The sequence below is a fragment of the Hetaerina americana genome, unplaced genomic scaffold (genome assembly GCF_022747635.1).
Source record: "Hetaerina americana unplaced genomic scaffold, ioHetAmer1.1.p SCAF_3, whole genome shotgun sequence".
NCBI classification, from domain to species: Eukaryota; Metazoa; Arthropoda; class Insecta; order Odonata; family Calopterygidae; genus Hetaerina; species Hetaerina americana.
Window position 1 is genome coordinate 75,641,169 of NW_027286874.1, and position 21,087 is coordinate 75,662,255.

Here is a 21,087-nt window from a genome sequence, read left to right on the forward strand (position 1 = left end):
CGACCACGGCGGGCTCTGCTGACGACGACGTCACGACAACGACAGAGAATCCGACGAGTCGCCGTAGGGGGATCCTGACGACGTACGGAATGAGGAGACCCCTTCCCTTGAGGGTTCGACCGGGCCAGACGACCACGACGGAGGCGGCGGTGGTCGAGAGTACGACCGCTCCCATGACGACCACAGATTCCTTCCAGGAAACGACCACGGCGGCGACGGCAGCACCGGTGACTTCAACGACCGAGGTACCGACGACAACCACCACCATGGCCACGACCCCGCCGCCTCCTCCTACCGCCACGACCACCGAGGAGCCGGAAGCACCGCGGGTCATGGAGAACGAGGTGGCGTTCCACGAGGGCGAGATGATCGCGGCGTCGGCTTCCGCGATGGAGGAAGAAGAGGAGGAGGAGGAGGAAGACGGTGTCGAACTGCAGGACAGTTTCATCCACCCGGGACAGCTGGTCAATGTTGGCGCGCCCGTGTCCCTCAGCGTCCTCACGGAGAGTGGAAGCGAAGATAAAGAGGATGAGATATCGCCGGAGCAGAGGGTCAGCGACCTGACGGTGTGGGCGACTACAGGGCAGACCGGCGCAGGAGGCAAGGGAACGGGGAAGAGCGGGGACAACGGCGCGGGACTGGTCACCTTTAGCGCCGTGTCCTCTTACCCGGCAGTGCCGTACTCGTCGCGTCTCGTGACCATGGCCACGGAAGACCCGGTCCTTCCCTTAGAGGCGTTCTTCTTCGGTCCCTCAGCCAGCGGCGGGAAGAGCCCCGGCCGGGCCCGGTGAGCTTCTGGGTTCAGAAGGAGCAAGAGATTCATTTTGGTGGAGTTCGAAGGTTTCGAAGTCCCCTCGAGGTTTGTGTAAATGTGTGAAGAGGGAAATGCGGCACTGAAGTAAAACAGGAAGAAAGAGAACTCAAATAAAAGGTGAAGGGGAGGGCGTGTGATGACACCGGGAAAGGGTTTTCGTTTATGACCCCTGGTGCATCGGTGGCGACCCGTTTGGGACTTCTGAACTTGTTTTCAGAGTGTACATTTTATCATGCTGATTCCATAGGAGATAGCGCCTGTTTTCATTATCACTTCCATTTATTCGCTTCATATAATTACCCTAATCGCTTTAATTATTTTTTCGAATTTTTAGAAAATTTTAAATTTGATGGAAAATAAAACTTGGAAGGAGGTAGTCATCGTTTTTTTCAGAAATGATTTGCTTACCTAAAATATACGTATGTACGTTAGAGTTCATGGTTTAAGGAATTTTCTAGGAGTGAATTCAAAAAGGAAAAAATAACATTGCATCGTCAAGTATATGAAACCAACTAGTTGTGACCGATTATTTATTTCTACAACAGTATATACTTAGCACTACTAGCAACAGAAATTCCAATGAAAAAGAGTTTTGAGTACTTTGTCACGTTTACCGCAGGGGGTATGCCTGCGGTAAGAGTCGAAAAAACTCAATAATGTTTTCATTAAATTCCTTTCAAATGGAATTCCTTAAGTTCCAGCCATCACTGTACTGAACCTAGGAGGCATTTAAGTTATTAAGGTTGGTTTTGAAGAAAGAACTGCATTTTTGACATATCTTAAATGATATCAAAATGTGATAACACATTAGAGACAAAAGAATAACCTGCCACAAGTAATTCGTCTTCGACGGGAAAGAATTTTTAACGCGGACGTATTTTTGTAACAAGTTAATTTTGAAAAATGTATTATTACCCAAAGAATATTACTGGACAATTTTAACAAAATATCCAAGGATATCTAAAATTTATTTTTTTTTAACTACAGGGGAATGTCATACAGTACTAGTCTTTCGAGTTAAAAAGAGTTTGAGCGTCACTTTAGCATGAACAAGGAGAACGTGATGTTGCTTGTAAGTTAACTAGACCGATTGTTTTACTGAAGAACTTCTCTTTTTTTAAATAATGATGCAATTAATTTAACTATGTCATCATACAAGTGCGTGACTGAAGTGGTGTTTGTAAATTATTTATGTAATTATTTATCTGTGTAAACATATGTGTTAGTGATTTTTTTATTTTGTATTTAAATGCTTATTTGATAACTATGCACTGACCTTTCATTTAATTAACCCAATCGCTTTATATACCCTCGATCGATGTGCGATGTGACTACTCGGGGCCAAGTGTTGTCTGAAATGTGGTTAAATAATTAATGCATCCTCGTGTTTGCACTGGTATTAAATCTATATCTGAACTACAAAGAATTTAAATGAATGTGTCATTTCGCGTCAAATATTTAAACTGTGTTGGCCTTCCACAAAGATGATGATTACACTTTGGGAAGACGCTGAACTTTACAAAGAAAATCGCATGCATTAATTGCAAATTTAGATGCAAAATTTCAATTTCAGCATCTAAAAAAATTAAAATTAATTTATAGAGGACGTTGGTCTGCATTTTTTTTGTAAATAGCACAACTAATTCATTTGAAAATAGTTCACCTACTATAACAAAGCCATTTAAAATCGCTAAATTACACTTTAAATCCCGACAGAGATGAAAGAAGGAATTTATGAATCAAGCCTTAATACTTTGATATTACAGTTTTAAGTCGCCATATCGAATTTCTCCAATTTTCAGGACATGTTCAAGTTTTGTGGAGCAAAATGACAATGTAAGTAATTAAAATGTATTCAAACTACTGTGGTCAGAGTTATTGTTTTTTTACTGGTGTATGTATTAGGAAAATTTTACGACTATCTTTCCTACGCAATTTACCAGAAAACATAAGTTGGGTAAATCAGATTAGACCAGAGAATAAACGCGAATGACAGGAGACATAAGGATGAGTAAGTAATAATTACAGAACAAACAAATGCAATCGCGACCGCGTCTCGAATTCGTCGGAAACACCCACTTGCGTCCGAAATTACGCATCTTTTTATCTTCGCTCCATACCTCACTCATAATTCTCTCAACAAACACCATCGTCTTGATAGCTAACCTTTATCATCTGAAAATCTAACTTAATCGACATATCCTGGGCGCAAGTTTCGAATAACTGTAATGAAACGTCCACCGAAACGGGCAAATTTCCCTTCCTTGTCTTCATAACGATACCCTCCCTTCCAGCCTTGGAGAGTATACGTGGAAAATGGAGAAAGGGGAAGCAAAGAGAGAGAGAGGGAATTCATTTCAAAGAAAATCCTCATTCGCCGTTTCCTAGTGGGTGAAGAGGATCATTGCCCGAGAAAAACGGATCGTGGTCAGGGACGCCTCTCCGTTTCCTGATGGGAGTGATGTCCTGCTTTTGGTGCCTGCCTTCTTCCCGTCCCTGTCTAACTTCCTAAGACCTTTCTTCTAAATTAATTCAAACAGTCCTTCCCATCCTTTAATTTTTTCACACCGATCAAAGTGGAATGAAATTTATTACCTGTTGTTCTATTTCACTACGGTGGCCTTTCTACTCTGCTTGTCGTCGCAAACGGACATTAAACCAAAAGTCTAAATATACCGGACCGTCCATTTGAGTAATAATAATAAGCTTGTAATTCAATTTGTTGTCTCAGGCGTAACTTTGTGGAATTTGCATAACATATTGAAATGTAATGAAATAATTGACTTTGTAATTCCAAACACTTTTTTTGTGTGTGTGGAATTACAAAGTGAAAAGGAAAGTGGAAAAGTCTGTGGAATTACAAAGTCAATTATTTCATTACATTTCCTTGTAATTCAGATCGACAAATTACACTTTCACAACTTTGATCCACCTTCCACCAAATGTCCGCACATAATACATGCAGTATCTACGCAAGACTGTCTTTTAAATGAACTTTTGAATTGATATTATTGGCAAGTATAAGTTTCTGCTATACGTTTTCTATTTGTTTCCACATTATTTCAGAGTCCAAATATATTTGTTTTCAAATTTAGAATTATCATGCAACGAGGTAATTGCTGCATAGGTATGTCTGCCTTTAAAAGAAAAGTTCCTTTGTATTATATATCCAGGGTGCGGAGAGCAAATTAATAATAGGCCAAAGTTAAGAGTGCCACCACTGAAACACGAATGTTAAATAAGTAACGTAGGTCGATTGATTTGATTTAATGGTGTCATTGGCTGGTGATCGTGAGGTTTATTTGAATCTCATTACGGGCACGGAGTATATTTTCAATAATATTTGATAAAATTGTAGTTTTCCGCTTAACATAGCCTCTGCCGGAAAAAACAATTAAGTCTACCAACTTGATAATGATAACTTTAAATGTCTAATATTTATCCACCTGGGAACTAGAAAATCTTTGTAAATCTAATTTTGGTTATCATGTGTCAGCTAATTACGGTAATTATTGGGTAACTACTTCGATAGAGGTTAATGTGGTAAGACAGTACTTATCCAGCAGTTGAGTTGATATGCCTCCTAGAGGACAGGATGAGTATTAATTACCGAGAATTGAATAAGGGCCGATCGTTCTTTGACAGGAAAGCTGGCAACGGAACATAAAATTAGTTCTTGGGCAGAATTGATATCCATAACATCACATTCATACTTAAGCTCTTTGAACAGTTTTTTTCTTCAATTACGTCCGCGCCGTCGTATGGATGCCAGAAATTTTTTCCTCAATTGAAAAATTTTCCGAACCCGTTATCAACTAGTTATGAATTATAGTTCAAAATCCCGGATCCCTATTTCAGCTCTCTTGAGATCTACAGATTTGGACTCACCTCACATTAGCATTTTTCCTTACACACACCCATCTTGCCTAGAAGACTATTCATAGAATAAGGGCGGGGCAAAAACAGAGGAAGTGCATTTCAAAACAAACATATCATTTGCTATCTCTTTACGGCGATGGGCGACGAGAAATAGCCAAGGAAAACGAATTGTGGTCAGTGAGGTCGACGCCCGCTCATTTCCATTTACTTGAGGGGAGTAATGTTCCGCCTTTAGTTCGTAAAATCCTTCCTCCTCGTCCCCTATCTAACTTCTTCATCTTTGGGCAATTGCCTTCTCTCAGGGACTTGCCTGGGTATCTCTCACCCCACAGCTAGGCTCCCCTTTCCACTAGTTCATCAGCCAATCATCGTCGGCTCACCATTCATTCCTGTGAAAAGCTCCCTGATGAGCGGTGTCTCTCGTTGCGGGATGGAAAGCATGGCATAAGGTTAGTAATTTGATATTTGTGGTTAAAATTGAGTTGATGTGGCATATTTCTTTGGCACTCGGGAAACGTAGATGAAAAACAAGCTGTAATTCCATGTCATCTTCTGATTCGGTGTGTATTTAAAAATGTCCCCCTGGTTCTAATACCGCGGTACAGTATCATTACTTGCCTGGTAATGCCTTGGTACTAACGTTACTAATGAGTTAACTGTCATTTCGTTCTACGAATGTGTCGTTGAAAAGAGAAATAAAATTTCAGCGAGGCACCTCGTGCTCTCCAATGATAGTGTCATAACGAATTCCTGTGGTGTTTTGGAGGGTTTAAACTAGGAATCTTTGTCAAACACACTGATTCCTTTAGTTTCTGATTCCTCAACCGTGCACGTGTATGCGTTGTCGAAATAATATCTCATCGAAATTTTAGTCATGATCGCCATTTCTTTTATTCTTATTTAATGCCCAATAAAATGTGTGCGATGAGGGATACGGTACAATGTAAATGTTTCGATGTAGTTGCAAATCCATGAATATCAAAAATAGCGTATGCTATCGCTGGTTACTAGGTTATGATAGTACATATGAAGATGTTTAGATTAAATCAAGTAATTATTATTTCTCGATATATTTGTATTTTATATTCAATATCTTATGGCTTATCTGACGTTCTTTTCGACTTTGTTGAATCTAGTCTAGTTTGTAATACCCAATTGTACTTACTTTTCAGGAGGTGTGTATGGTGTAAGATGAATATTCCAAGTGGAAACTAATGAAATGCGTCGCTATAGAACATTTGTTCGACATTTTTAACAGCCTACACTGGTTTACGCCTTCCTAGCAGTCGTTTTCATTCACAAAATGTAAACGTTTTGGCTGCTCATGTGAAATATCTACTCATTTGGTGATTTGGTTTGTTTGTGGATGAATAATAATACCATGATCGTTGAAGTGAAATGTCTTCAATGGTAATGTCCTTATTAGAGAGTAGAATGCTACTTAAACAGGGTAATTATTATCATTCAATTTACAAATTGCTTATTCAAAATTAATTTATTATTGTGAGTTTTAATTGCTTTCTGTTTGATCTTTCCTTGCATTGATCATGTTTACGATTACATTATTTGGAAGGTAAATGGGTGTATCTGAGTTTAAATGGGGTGTATTAAATGTCAATCCCAGTAATCTTAATGCAAATATGCATATTCTGTTCACTCATAATTTGATAGGGGCTAATTTTTTTTCTTTAATAATGACATTTTCAGTCCACATTCACCTGGAATTCTAAACCCTAGGAAAGCTTGGAGACAATATTCTTCTAAATGTTTTTATCATTGGAGGAAAATCACGTGTAATTTTTAAAATCCATTGCATCACACTCAAATGGAGTGAATAGAGTAAACATTGGTTTCAGAGTTCAATGAAATTAGTAGTGAAAGTAGAGTATTCTCCCTTGAATTTTTCTTAAGATTAATGGTTTTATTCATTTGAAATTAGTACACCAATCACTGAATACATTCCATATGTTTACTGCCATGAATTCTCCCTTACTTTATAAAATGTTGGCATTAGCTTCGATCCAAATAAGAATAGAACAAGCCTTTGTAACTACATTTAGGTGCACAAATATCCTGCATGTGCAGTGAATTCCCTTGGTTTGTAATTTTCCCAGTTTTATGCCTGTAGGGTTGACATATTCACCTGGTATTATGGGCACATGATTGTCTGGCGCTTGATTGGTAAAGATTACAGCTCTTTATTTTTATTTTTTTGTTCTTCAAATATCTTCGGTGGCTTTTCTTCATCATCTTTCTACTGGAAACCAATGAAAGAAAGGTATTAGCTGTATGCATTCTCTGCTAATCTCTGATATGCACATCCTACTTATTTTGGTGGTATATTAATTTTACTCCTTTCCATGTCCCGCATGATTTTCCTCTCCCTCTCTTCCCCTAAATGTTTCCCCTCATCATTCTATTCATTATACAGTCATGCCTCTGGATTTGGCCTACCTATGTAGTTGTCCTTACTATGATTTTCTTTCCTCTCCTCTTCTTTGTATCAATTGTTCATTCCTCACCCAATTTGCCCATTCAACCTTAACTATTTGCATTCTTCCTGATAGTCCACAGTTTTGGATTCATGAAGAACCACACTCCAAATGAAACACTTGAAATATCTTTTCCTTGGGCTACCTGGGATATTTTGAGTGTGTAATCAGTCCTTACACACTGTTTAGAGTTTAGTTACTGTTAGTTACTCTGCTTCTAATAACATCCATCATGTGACTATAAGACTGCCCAATTACTTGAATGATGTCACCTTGTTTGATCATTGTCCTGGAAATATACCTTTTCCATTACCCTTTTCTTAGCCAAATTTCATAAGCTCCCCATTATCAACCTCCCCATTAATGGGGAGGGCAGATAAGACAAGTCTTCTCCAGAAGTTGGTAAGTCTCTATGGTGTATGATTTTTGGGGCAAGTATGGGCTTGAAGATTGTAGCCAATGCGGAGATGTGTTGTTGGTGAGTTGCCAGGGAGAAAAAATAAGGGGATCAGGAATATGTACAGCTCGTGAATTTCTGGAAGATTGTGGAATGTGAGGTGTTTAAGAGATAAATTTTGGGAGAAAAATCTTTTTTACGGTATCTATATTTACACGTATAGTATACACGTATTGGAGTGTAGTATAATGGCTTTGGCCGTTTGAATCTTTTCAATCACCCAAGGGTTGCATATTATCTCCATTCATATCCCACAACCCCCATCTTTTTACCCTCTCCTCAGACCTCTTTATTCTTCTATCTGAAACCTCTCGTCTCTCTTAACCTTCTCTTCCATAACCTTGGGAATGTAGCTGCAGTCAAGGGAAATGAAAAAAATGTTCTTTATTGTCTGTGGTAGGCCTGAATTGAAAACATTAGGTTGCCTAATAACTATCGGATAAAAAATTTAAAAAATCTCGAATTAACGTAGTCCCTGTTGAAATATTCATACCCTCAGAGTTATTAAAAATACTGGGTGTATTGGAAGTTAGTTTCTGGCATCCATTATTATATCCTGAATGTAATTCTATCTCCTTTGGTGGTAACTTTATCCCTTTATTTCAAAATCCTTTTCCTAATTTATTATGTGATTTTCGAATAAAGAGTTTGTTGCAATACAGTTGTTTTATTCTCTTTTTTTATTAGCTCTTAGGCATAGCCCTTGGAAGGCCACAACAAACATTAAGAAGGTAACTATCATTACTCTTAGGGCAAAGTATATATGTATTTTATTTGAATGGAATTATATTTTCATTTTAAGGAGAGGACTGGGGTTTAGTAGGGATTATTCTTTGTCAGTGATATCTTATCTAACTCATTGATTGTCCTTAATTGTTTTGTTCACGGCGAGTATTCACCTTGTTTGTGGACAAAAGAGAAATGTTGATATGTAGCTTATTTCACTAAAAGTGATGCGTTTAAATCCATCATAGTTCAAGGTGAAATTTGTAGAATAGTACCTCAGTCATCACACCTTTTAAGAGATTCATGGATCAAGTTTTTTCATTACAAATTTAACTCTGTGTTTGATAGAATTACACATTTTGACATCTTCATAAAATTTTTGAAGTTCATGATCCCAAGTATGTTAAGCCTAAACCTGTGAATTAAGAACTTTTTTATTCCAAAACTGCCTATTAGTTGTTGACATTGCAATTTAACTATCGAATTTCTGCAAGTTTATTCAAATCAATTATTGCCAAGCAAATTCTATCCTAGGTGGTGAGAGAATGACCTTAAAAGTTTTTAGGAAACACTTGGCTAATGGAGCCACTCTTCGGTAGTGTGCCTTTCCAATCACATGATTTTTGAAAGAAAAGCTCTAGATGCTTGTTTGAAAACAAATTCATATAAGAGGAATGTTGCATTAGGTGTCTTCGGTATCTTTTCTTATTGGAATGTGGGGATGACCCATTCAGAAATGTTTTCAAAGTTTGACAGTATTTAATCTATTTTGTAGGTTTTGTATGTAGATGATATAAAGGGTTACATTCTATTGTGCATATTTATACTAAATTACTCAATAAATTGGGTACAGGTTAATGATCTGGATTTCTCAGACATTTTAGACAGCTTTCATGTCGGTGCCAGCTGTTCTATGGTTTGACATTTAAGTTAAGAATTTCTTTTGCAGTGATCCATCGGAATGACGAAGTGGGATGTAAGACTTCTGGACATAGAAATACATACATACATAGAAATTGATACTTGAAGTGATGCCAATGCCTGTGGTGAATTTTATATTAAGTTTACATGATAGTATATATAATTAAACGTAGTAATACTTAAACAATAAACAGCGGTTCATGTGTATTGGAAGTCGTGATACAATAAAATTTATGATTGATTACGTGAACGTTTACATGATTTCACAACTAGTGAGAAAGAAATGAACATGTCAAAATATGTGTTCGCCTCGCGTGAGGGTGTCGATAGTATTTTTTTGTAATATTTTGGCATTATTCAATTTATGGACGCTCGAGGTTCCATAACTCGATTGTTTTAATTTCAACGTTCGTTTGTTTAAATTGTCTCGTTTTTACAGGTCATTGGATTTCACACTTTTAATGACATCTAGTGGTGAAAGTTTTGTTTTGGTCGTGATTTGCCGTTCAGTGAAGGCTTACGCCATCTGTTGACCTGTTAACTAACTATACTTTGCGATTTTTTTTTCCCAGGAAATTTTCGCAAAACATTAATTAGAAATTAGTACAGTGGTTTCAGGACAGTACGAGAGGCCAGGAGAATTAATTTCTGGAAGCAATTATCCGATAATGACCTAGCATTTTTTCCGCCGGCCCGGCCCCCCTGCTGGCCAGCCAGCTGCTCTTTCCTGGAACTATACCACTAATTTAGTGTTTTCTCGGTCTTTCGCGATGTCCTGAAGCTGCTGAAGAAATTTGTAGTGAAGGTTTTCTGATACCGGGGGTCCAAAAAATATTTTGCAAAAAAAAAAATTGTTGTCCCAAAAAAAAGCCTCGAATCAAGACCAGTATAATGCCCTACTTTCCAATCCACCTCTTATCCCCTGGGCTACCCTGTTACTTGGAAATAATGGCTCGGAACTTGAATATATTTGGCATTAGTCGGGACTTTGCCATTTTTTGGAAATTTTTACCTCGCCGAGCGCGAGGGCTGTCGGCAAGGCTCTGGCTCGGGTGTTCGTAGGGTATATGCCTTGATATCTCTTGAAGCGCTCTGGACTTAGAATATTTTCGCGCAATGGGTTTTTGAGATGAATCCAGCGAGAAACTCGCACGGAAGTCCTGGTCGAGATAACATCAGACTTGTGTATTTTTCTTCACCCGAGTTTTGAGCTCGGCTCTTGTTGTTTGGTAGACTAGTGGGGGACATTTGCTCGGCGTTACCGGAAATGAGGTGGGGACTTCTTAGTGGAAATTTAGGCATGTTCAAGTCACCTAGGGTGACTTGGTACCCTGGGAATTACTAAATGTTGGTATTAACTGTTGGGAATACCAACATTAGTCATTTATATATTTTAACGAGACTTCGGTTTTAAAGGCCAATGTTTTATTTTACGACGGGAAGGGATACCAACTTGAGGAGTTTGTGTATGTACTAGGTGAATTAGGATTTTTTTACTGATAGGCTTGATTTTTATGCCAGGCTTCTGGTCCATAATGCTAGGTATACCAACATGAATAATTTTCATTTTTTATTTAAAATCCGCGTCGCCGCAGTACTCACAACATTCGATTGACTCACCGAAGTTATTACTTCGTAAAATCTGTGCATTCTGCCTTTCACCCACCCAACTTCTACGCAGAATATAGCCGATTTTAAATAAAATTGAGATTGTGAATATTTAGATAACTCACGTGAAATTGTGTATTACATTTCTTTAAGATATCATCTTTGAAAAGTTTCAATACCTTGCTATCAAAACAAGGAAATTAACTTTTCTTGGGGCTTTAAACCCTTTAAGCACAGGTATAAACAAATAACTGATTTTATACAGCTTTTTCATTGGATTAACAGAAAACAACGGAACTGGGAAACCAAATTTAAAACAAGAATTTTTTTTGGAAATTTATTCATTTTTACAACATACAAAAGGATTTTTTTTAGACTGGACGAAGCCATTTTTTTCAACGGACATGATTTATTCTTTTTTTTAAGTATTAGGAGAGAGTGCCGCTCCGTTGAATGTCAAAATTCTGTCCAAAGCAGCACCATTAGCTCTCTCTGCCATGCTGTTCGTTCTACCAATCTCGGCGTAGCGGCTCCAACCAGAGGGACATCTTTGCCTTCCTTATTCACACTGAAACAATATTTAATGTCCCACTTTTTGGGCAGTTCCTCTCTCTCCATCTCAGTTTTCGGTCCGACCTCATCCAAGAACACTGCCATCTTTGACAACCTGTAAAAATTAAGAATAAGAAATTCATTAGAATGTAACGATCTTAGGATAACTTTAGTTGATTCTAGGTACTCGCTGGAAAGATTTTAAATCAATATTAGTGGCTGAACAATTATAAGAGTCCAGCAGAAAAATTTGGCATGGTTTTACTTGAAATCTTAGATTCGGCGTTCAGCACAAACATTTAAAATTCCATTTTTCATGATAATTTCACATCTTGGGAATTTCCTTCTTCAAAAAAATAACCAATAAAAGTCATGTCGATTTTCATTTTTTAAGGAAATAAATGCTAAAAAAAATTATTTAATCTTAAGAACTAAATTTTGCTGTGTAGCGATGCGTATATGGGTTAAAATAACAAAATTAAGTTTTATTTGCATACATCACACGTCTATGAAGAATCACGTCTATGGCAATTAAAAAATTACTTTCTGCGTGGCTTTATAAAAAACAATTGCCCTGTACTTAGTAAATTATATTTTTTTAGTCAAAAGAAAACATTTTCGTATAATATCACTTTTTTATAATCAGAGCATCTTTTTGCGGATATTGAGAAGGCGTATATGCAATAAGCTATGTAGAAATAATGAAATCACCCAGAGAGCCTTAGGAAGAACAGGTTTCGGATGGAGAGGTGCGTTCAGTGATATTTAATGGGTAAGGGTTGCCTCTCAATTATCACGTGCTTTTTAGCGCATACGAGGATGAAATTGTACGAGGCATGGCAAGGTCTGAAGATAATAGTTTAAATCAGTGCGGAACTTGTCAAATGAACTTTTCAGCCGATCAAGCTTTAGTGATACGAAGGGTTACAGTCATTTCTGAAAGTATTAGAAAATGTGATGCTATAGATATGAAAATTAGAAACCGAACAAAGAATGATTTCGATTGATTTGAATTGCTAACTTTGGTAATATTTTGTAAATTAATCTCCAGGGCCTAATGAGGGTTCAGGCCACATAGTTTACAAAAACCTTTATAAAATTCAACTATCACTATAAGAAATTGATTAAGTAGACCTATCTCAAGGTGTGTTCTAGTAATTATCACCGCAGTACTAAAGAGCACAAAATACACTTAGAGTTACCTTCGATCTCTAGACTTAAACTGTACATGTATATTACATTATGGCGGTAAATTTGACCATGGCTAGCTTGAATAATTCCTTTCTTTAACTATTAGAAATTTTCAAGACGTTAGGTTATGTTACCTGGAATTTAATCCATGTCTGAATGCGACTGGCCCCTGCAAAGAAGAGCAGAAAAAGGTCAAGGTGTCACCTAAACCAGACCACCGCCTATCAGCTGATGTCGAGACAGCGTCCGCCTAGCCACCTTCCCATTACGAAGATAGGACACACCGTGCGCCCAGAAGAAACAGTTCCTTCCCTCAGTGAAATCTCCGGGACGAGGTTGTTCCACGTGGGTCTCCGAAATTCCAGGAATTGACTTAATTGATGGCAGCATCCTCCCTCGTCCTCTCATATGAACTCCCGGCTCGTGTTACGACAGCAATCATTATATCTCCATCCTTTCAGGGTTGTTGCCATCTGTGCCAGCAGCAGGGTATTCAGTTCTAATAATTTGATAAGTTTTAATGTTCAAAGTTTGTATTCAACACAAAAATATCGTACCAAACAAGTTATTTGCACCCTTAACATTCAAATAGCCAAAACCAGAACACACTAATGATACTAATAAAAATTCATACGACGAAGCATTTTAGTGAAATTATCTGCAATTAATTTCGAGTAGAATATGAACGTGAATTTTTAAAATAAATAGAAGGATGACACACCAAAGCCTACCAAACGAAAGCACAAAGTTTTACTTTTCAGACAAATTATTAACTCCATAATTTATCGACAGATTTAAATTTTAGCTTTGACATTAGCTCGAATGATTTTGGTAAAAATCTTATTTTGAAGGGGATCCTAAACATTTGATAAAATGTCTTATATTAGGAATCAATGTAGTCCTTGGCCTTGTGCTTTCCGCTTTAATACAAGCATCCATTATAATAGATTAACTAAAGTTTAAGAAATACCAACCACAGGATCACCACATGTCTTCCCAAGGCGTGAATGGAAATATGATACTGCCGTATATCTTGGTCATGTCGACTGAACCGCCTCAGGCCTCTCGGTTTGCTGCAGCTGGGTTGATAAAAAAAGGCCTTGGGAGGAGGTTAGCCCGACATCAGTGTCAACCGGCCGATTGGCTTAAAAGAAAGAACACTAACAACGCCATATGGTACCAACAAATGTGGAATCTCGGCTAGAAATGAAATTTCGAAAATGGGGAAACTGGATGATAAGTCTACCATTCATGAGATCTTTTTATTTGTCGAGATGCGAGTAGCGTAGTAGCCCCGCTAGGCTAAACCGACCGTAGCGATTTGGAAGGAAACAGCTGACAAGGAGTAGAAAATTTATACTTGCCGAAAGTGTTAAAGGGTTTAAAACTTACCCAAAAACGGCGACGATGAAATCGAACTCATTTCATTCCGGTCAAAACTTATTATCTCGACAAAAACTTTTTTAAGTTTCTCATTTCCTTTCAAATCCACACATTTTTAACAGATATGACACAATGTAATTCTTTAATCGCGATTCGTGCGCGGAGCCTTTCAACTAGTCATGAAAAAATACTCCCATTGGAAAGTGGTCGACACGCCGGGTGAGATCATTTGACTTCTTAGTTTTACATCGATTTCGAAACAGTAATTTAATCCTAATACTAGGAATCTTATCGAAATCATGAATGAAATGGAAGAATTCGTAATAACCTGATGTGAAGTTTGAGATGACCGATTTGACTCTAATCGGGATACAGTTCAACAGATACCAGCGTCGGGTCACTGTCAAAGACGTCGGTAATCGATTCGAATTAAGTTTTCAATCGGCAATCAACAGATACTCGAAGAGTAATTTGAAACACTCACCCGAAACTCTTGCAGACACAATTGCTTAGGCAATGTCCGTTCACCCCATCTCGGCATTACAGCGTCTAAAGCAGTTCCTTTTAGCATGACCGGCCGCTCGCATATCCAGCCGCGATACCAGACGTCCGTCAGGGTCAGCGGCAAAGAGGAGAGTGAACGAGTAAGCCACGGAGATTGGTTTGGCGCAGGGTGGGGTAGACGGAGGGGGGGGTTGAAAATCGCCGGGAGAAATGGGGGGGGGGAGAGAGAGGGGTTGAAGTTGGCCGGGAGAGGGGCGAAAGAAGGGGTTTTGGAATTACTGCGCAGAGGATAGAGTGGGGTCGGATAGTGGCGAGAGGAAAAGAAGAGCAATGGAAAAGCGAATTGATAATTTAAGTGACTCGACACATTGTCTTTGAGATGAGATATCCAATAAACGTATCTCACTAGTGACTACGGAATCAATTTCGTAAAGAAGAAATAAAATAGGTCCGACAATACTTCGAGGCGGAACACCTGAAGTGACTGCAATTGAGCTAACTCCATCTATCACTACTCTTTGAACTCGACCATTCAAAGTCTTTAATCCAACCCAGGATATTTTTATCTATTTTCTTTGCTTCTAGCTTCTACTCGCGGCATCCACATATGCCACGAGTAGATACAGAAGATAAACGAACTGCTAAGGGTCAGCATCTTACATTCCAAATTCACAGGAGCTCATGGCAATCGCAAACCTTTAGTCGCCAAACGAATGTGTAATTCCGGAAGCCCCAATTTACAAAACAGGAGAACGCTACATTCAATGGTGATGATGATGATGATTAGTAGCCTGAAATTTAAGGGTTGTTATCGATAGACATAGATCGAACATCGCTATGTTTCTTAGCCTTGCCTAACAAGACACCATCTGACACCCTACACAGCAACAAAATATTTTCCAATTCTGCATCCACTCTACCTCTTTTGAATTCGTCCAACATGCCTATCCTTCTCCTTCTTCCCCACTTCCTCGCTTGCCGCACTGTACAAAACTACACTCCTTATCAAATTGTCAACGAGGACACAGTTAAAGATAATACTAACACCGACCGATCGTTCCTCACCGGGATTTGAACTCGGGTCCTCTCGATGTGCGAAGCCGGCATACCATTCACCGCTCTGATCCAATTCTAGTCGCGGATTTACACGCGAGCTGGCGTGTGCTTTGAGTCCGGGGGTCGCCCTGAGTAGGGGTGGGTACACAGGGGGGTACCACTGTCTGCATAGGCCCTCGCAATGAATGCCGCGTGCGATTGCAAAAGATTCTCGGTGAGTGGGAGTGTGTTATCACTTCGAAAACTCCTTATGGAGAAGGGAACACAATGGATTGGTGCCTAACCCTTCTCTGCAGTTGCTGCAAGTCATGAAGTGGAGGAGGTTGAATCGGTTAATATTAGCCCTGATTGACTCCTCTATAATTATTTATTCAAATGGCAAATATAGAAGAGATTGGAACCCTTTGCTCAAATTATGAGCGGCATAGCTCGTATTTGTGAATGCAACAAAAGAAATTAGCGGAACAATTCGACAGAGACTTACGGAAGTTGGATTGTGACGGTTAGAGTCAATGAGTCACCTAAACCATAAATAATGACGAGTGCCAACAATGTGGCTCCCATCTCATCCAACTTGATTTGATTAAAACTTTAAAAAGGACCCACGCTTAAGCATGAAAACGTAGCATGATTGGGTTAGTTGCATTTCAAACGTCGGACACAGTCAAAAAGTTCTTTTATTTAATGTAAAAATATAGATATGTACAAATAGAAAGATAGATTTCAACAAAAATGCCAATTATTCTTATATTTATACAGTCACTCAAGCAGTGGCTATTATATGAGCAAATGATGTTAAATTTCTAGTTTACTGCATTGACTTATGGTCAGGTCCTCCGCCAAGCTCCAGCACCATGTGCCTCTCCAAGAGAGATGATTGAACTTCGCTATTGTGTGGATTTTTCGCTCCCTTCAGCAATAAAATGTCCTCACACTCCAAGGTTTCACCTATGAGGAATTTTCAAATTCAATTCAAGAAGAGTAACATTTTAACTCATCAAAATAATGCCTTTTAAGGGCAAGTCGCAGTTGTGTTCATGGGTTAAAATGATTTAATGGCATATTTTCGGCATCATTACATATTTAATGCTATTTCTTTTAAAAATTGCAAAAATTTTCCATTATCTACCGTGCAAAGACCAATTACATCGTAAATTGCGTAATTTAATGAAATAATGATAACAATAGCATCGAATGAGATAGTGTAGCCGGATTGAAATTCTTACTTTACTTTTTAAAAATCTGACTTCAAATCTTCCGCTTACAGCTTAAATTGCAAAGATCATTTCCATGGCACTAGGAACAAATTAACATCGTTCCGATGTACTTCATTTCAATTATCACATACAGTAAACAGTAAGTGGATAAACAATTCCGGATAAACAATTAAATCAAATTCCGGGAAACTGAAAGGCACTTACCAATTAGCACAATATCCAGCTCCTCTTCACAACTACAGTGAATGACGTCAACCGCACCACATTTCTGAAGCAAGGATAAAGCCCCATCCTTCAGATTCATCAGAACCAGTAGCTGCTGCCTGCTCCTAAACTCTTTCAAAACTGCCGTAAAACCCTGAAAATAAGTTGGATTGCACAGAACTTGCACCATCTCAACAGGATTGATCGCTAGCAAATGATTGTCGATAGTCAACACGCCATTTCCTTATTTTCAATATCGGCCGTTAAAAAACATTAAGGAAAGAAATGGAGAGAAGGTGAAAAGCAATCGGTTTGAACTCCATTTGCATATAAACTAGCTATATACTAGGTATAATTTCCCAGTGTTCGTAAGCACTCCACATAAAATTCTTTTTTCTTATATGATTGTAACGCGGCGCTGTTTGGAGTAATATTCGTCTGCATTGTTACATTGTTTATAGAAACAGACAACAATATAAACTATCCATGCCATTTAAAAAGCATAAGCATTAGTCGGAACAGAACATATTCTGATGATAAACCTGCGATGATTTGCTCCCGACGTATTTGGCAGAGAGATGGCCGAGGTTAAAAAACAAGAATGACATTCTCGAAGCATTTCTGTGAGGTTTGCAATCGGATTATAGAGGTTAATTGTTATTCAACGAAAGTGTTTATTAATATTGAATTATAGCATCGTTATATGGTTGTAATATTTCTGATTAATGTGTTTATTCCGTAAGAATATTATTATTTTGTCGTCAAATTATTGTGTACTATTGTTTACCGCAGACGACATGAATAATGGTTGTTTTTCTTTTAGCCCCGTAGAAGTAAAGTGAAACTTACCATAGCCGCTGAATAATCCATGCCTTTGAAATGCTCACAGTTGATTACCAATGGCTGTACACCTCTGCCTTCGCTGACTCCTATCCTGCTCACTTCGGAGCGGATGTATTCAATAGCTGGGAAGTAAGAGCCAGTATCAGGAGTAATCATTAGGTACTCACGACCACAAGGCACCTAATGCACGTGCGAGAGAAAAGTGTTCAGTAGGATTTAAAAGGAAAAAAAACAGAAACATTGGTTCGCTGCTGGCTCTAAAAAGGTAACAACTATTTCAGAAGATGCAAATATAAAACATTTATAGTTTTTCCATGTACACGCATTTTTCATTTAATTTTTTTTTTAATGGTTCTACAGAGTCGCTTTTAGAAGTAGGGTTAGCTGATTTCAGCTCCTTTTGGCTCGCGAGTTTATGACAACCCTAATGTATGGAGGATTAAATCAACTGCTGAATAATTTAAGGACATTAAAGTTTACCCACATCTTTTTGCACTAATCTCTACTTAATAGAGAGTGAAACATCACGACTGGATTTTATTTCATAGTTCTCCTGGAAGCAGTCGCAAACAGTTTTTCGATAAATTAAATTGAAAATTAACTTTAAATGTTTCTTAATTTGTCGCCCGCAAGTCATCGTGAACCTTTTAAATTTTCTCATTCCAAATAATCCCATAATTTTCTAAACTTCTATTCAGGTTGTTTGGCTCAAAGAAAGTATTTTTTCGGTGTGGTGTTTAGGAAGAAGGCGAGCAGAGCAACGTCTCTGGTAATGGACAATGCCCCAATGCAAGGACAAGGCATTAGGAGAGGCAAGGCAAGACAAGGTATCCAATGGCAAGGCCCCTGGGGCCCCGAGGTGTTGATAATTGTCGGAGGAAAAAGTACATTTGGAGACCTCAGGGCCCCTGGGATTGCCTGGAAGTCTAGGGGGACGGGCAGGTAATCCCCTCGGACACGCCATAGAGGAGATATATTGGAATAGAATACTATAACGACTTCCATACATGGTATTTGGGATGGTCACCTTTTTGTGCTCCATATTTAGTCCTGGGCGCGCCCACAAGTACAGCAAGTAGGAGCAGTTGATTGCCACTCCGAGCAACAGTCCTATTTCAATTCCGAGCAGGAGGCAAACAACGAACGTTGTAATGGCAGCGAAAAAGTCACGTTCTGTAAATGAATATGATAATAATATACAGTATTAATATAACGCCATCAAACCATTTTATAATTTTCTCCATTAATCTTAAAGCCAAAGTACATGTTTTGAACAATACAAAAATGATTTTTAAATGGTTTATAATTACTAACAGTCTTTTATTGTATGCCTCGATTGAAATCCAAGGTGCCGGACAATAAACAAATGACGCAAAACAACAGGAGAAGATATTATTAGATTTGAAATTGAAAAGTTTAGGATTTAGGTAGAAAATGCAACTTTCAAAACTCCTTGCACAAGATTCAGTTTCCATTATGCATCATTAGGTAAACATGCTTTCTTGAAACAATCGGGGCAAACAATGGATTACTTCATTTCATAGTGCAAAACCGTTGATTCGTGATGATTACATAATGCGCTGCAACTTCCCACTTTAAACGGTTGTTCCCTTCATTTGATTTCTATAAAAGCGGGAGTGTTTGGGATATTCGCATGCTGATTTTTAAAGATTTAGTTGAACCTATTCGAGAGAAAATCATAATTATTTGGTCTCCAAAACGTAATTTAAATATAATAAATATTATTAAAAAATAATTTAAAAAATAAATAAAATTTTGAATTTGTTACAACTGTTTTCACTGCGGCAACCTAAAGTATGGCCAATATTTTCCCTTTTCCACAGGTTCCATCCAACATGTCTTTTACCTTTAGTTTAATTTCACTACGGGACAATGATGACCCGAATTGAGATCAGAATAACATTTTTAAGTAGCTGATTGAGTGTCTTCCAGGTGGAAATTTGTCACTTACTTTGCGACAGATTGCTTTGTTTCCATCTCGAAAAAGGCGGGAATGATTTCTGATGATTACTAATGTTCTCTTAAACTCCACTCACATGACCAGGAAAGAAGAAACATATAAGTCTTCGATTAGCAATAAAATAAAACTTACTGCTCACGCGCCAGAGTTTCCTGTATATACCAAAATCAGCCATGAACATCACGGCGCAAATGAGAACAGCGGAGAGGGTTGCTCGAGGAATGTAATAGAAATAAGGAGTGAGAAATCCGAGTGCAAGCATGATCAGGATTCCTGTAAAAAAGAGAAAACGGAGATACATCTTTATATATTTCGTATCTACACATATATTACATCGTATACAAGGGGGCACCCCGAAATACTGGCTGGTTCCTTCACCCGCCTCAGAATCGAATAAGCAGTAAATAACCACAGTAAAACTACAGTCTACAATCTTTCTCAGATTGTTCTACTGCAGTATATATAGAAATATATATAAACACAGCCATTAACCTGATGGTCAGTTTGGTAGGTGATTATGGAGTTCACCCAGTACTGAGCCCAACGCCGTGTGAATTACACACATGTGGGTAGGGGGCTCGGTGCCTTTCCCTATGGTTTTATGGTTCATTATGGTTTCTCAGTTGGATTTGGTGTGCGAAAAATCACACTCCTTGGGTGGAGTTGAGGGTATTCAGATAGCTTTGCCCGGGATTCGAAAGCACGCTCTTCAGTCAGTCTAAATGTAATATATATAATAGAAATAAGAATAATTCATTTATTCAATAATTCATTGTAATAGAAATAATATATGTAGAAATATAATAATGTATATATATATATATATATATATATATATATATATATATATATATATATATATATATAATAATTATATATATATAATAATTATATATATATATATATATATATATATATATATATATATATATAATAATTATACATATATATACAGAAATAATTATATATATATTTTTTTTTTTTTTTTAATATATATCGATGATATTGGAACACTAACACGAGCAGTATGATATTTGGACGGCAAAATAGAACACAAATAAAATAGTAACACTTAAAAGGACACTCACATCGTAAATTGTTTAAGCTTTCGGCCTTCTCCGAGGCCTTCTTCAAGTAAGACTGAAAATTTGTTGGAGAGGGGTTAGGGGTCTGGGGGGGAGGGGGAGGCGCAGGGAATCCTGGGAGGAGAATTAAAGATGGCGGTTAAGGGTGGGAATTTTAAAATATCGGAAATCTAG

General features: G+C 38.0%; 1 protein-coding gene and 1 long non-coding RNA gene across 2 annotated transcripts in view; both read right to left on the reverse strand.

Moving 5' to 3' along the window:
* Positions 1-11,252: 11,252 nt before the first annotated feature.
* Positions 11,253-13,685, reverse strand: LOC139690926 (uncharacterized). Its single transcript, XR_011701536.1, has 3 exons — positions 13,615-13,685; positions 12,775-13,139; positions 11,253-11,564 (listed from the first exon to the last, which is right to left on the reverse strand). It is a non-coding gene; the product is annotated as an uncharacterized lncRNA (long non-coding RNA).
* A 2,640-nt stretch (positions 13,686-16,325) lies between these two features.
* The window catches only part of LOC139690674 (sodium-independent sulfate anion transporter-like), a 41,925-nt gene continuing 37,163 nt past the window's right edge, over positions 16,326-21,087 (reverse strand). The window contains exons 8-12 of the mRNA XM_071588171.1: positions 19,961-20,101; positions 18,875-19,020; positions 17,854-18,027; positions 17,005-17,158; positions 16,326-16,531 (exon numbers count right to left, since the gene is read on the reverse strand). Coding sequence (XP_071444272.1) covers positions 16,392-16,531; positions 17,005-17,158; positions 17,854-18,027; positions 18,875-19,020; positions 19,961-20,101 — 755 coding nt within the window. The 3' untranslated portion in view covers positions 16,326-16,391. The remainder of the gene's footprint in view (positions 16,532-17,004; positions 17,159-17,853; positions 18,028-18,874; positions 19,021-19,960; positions 20,102-21,087) is intronic.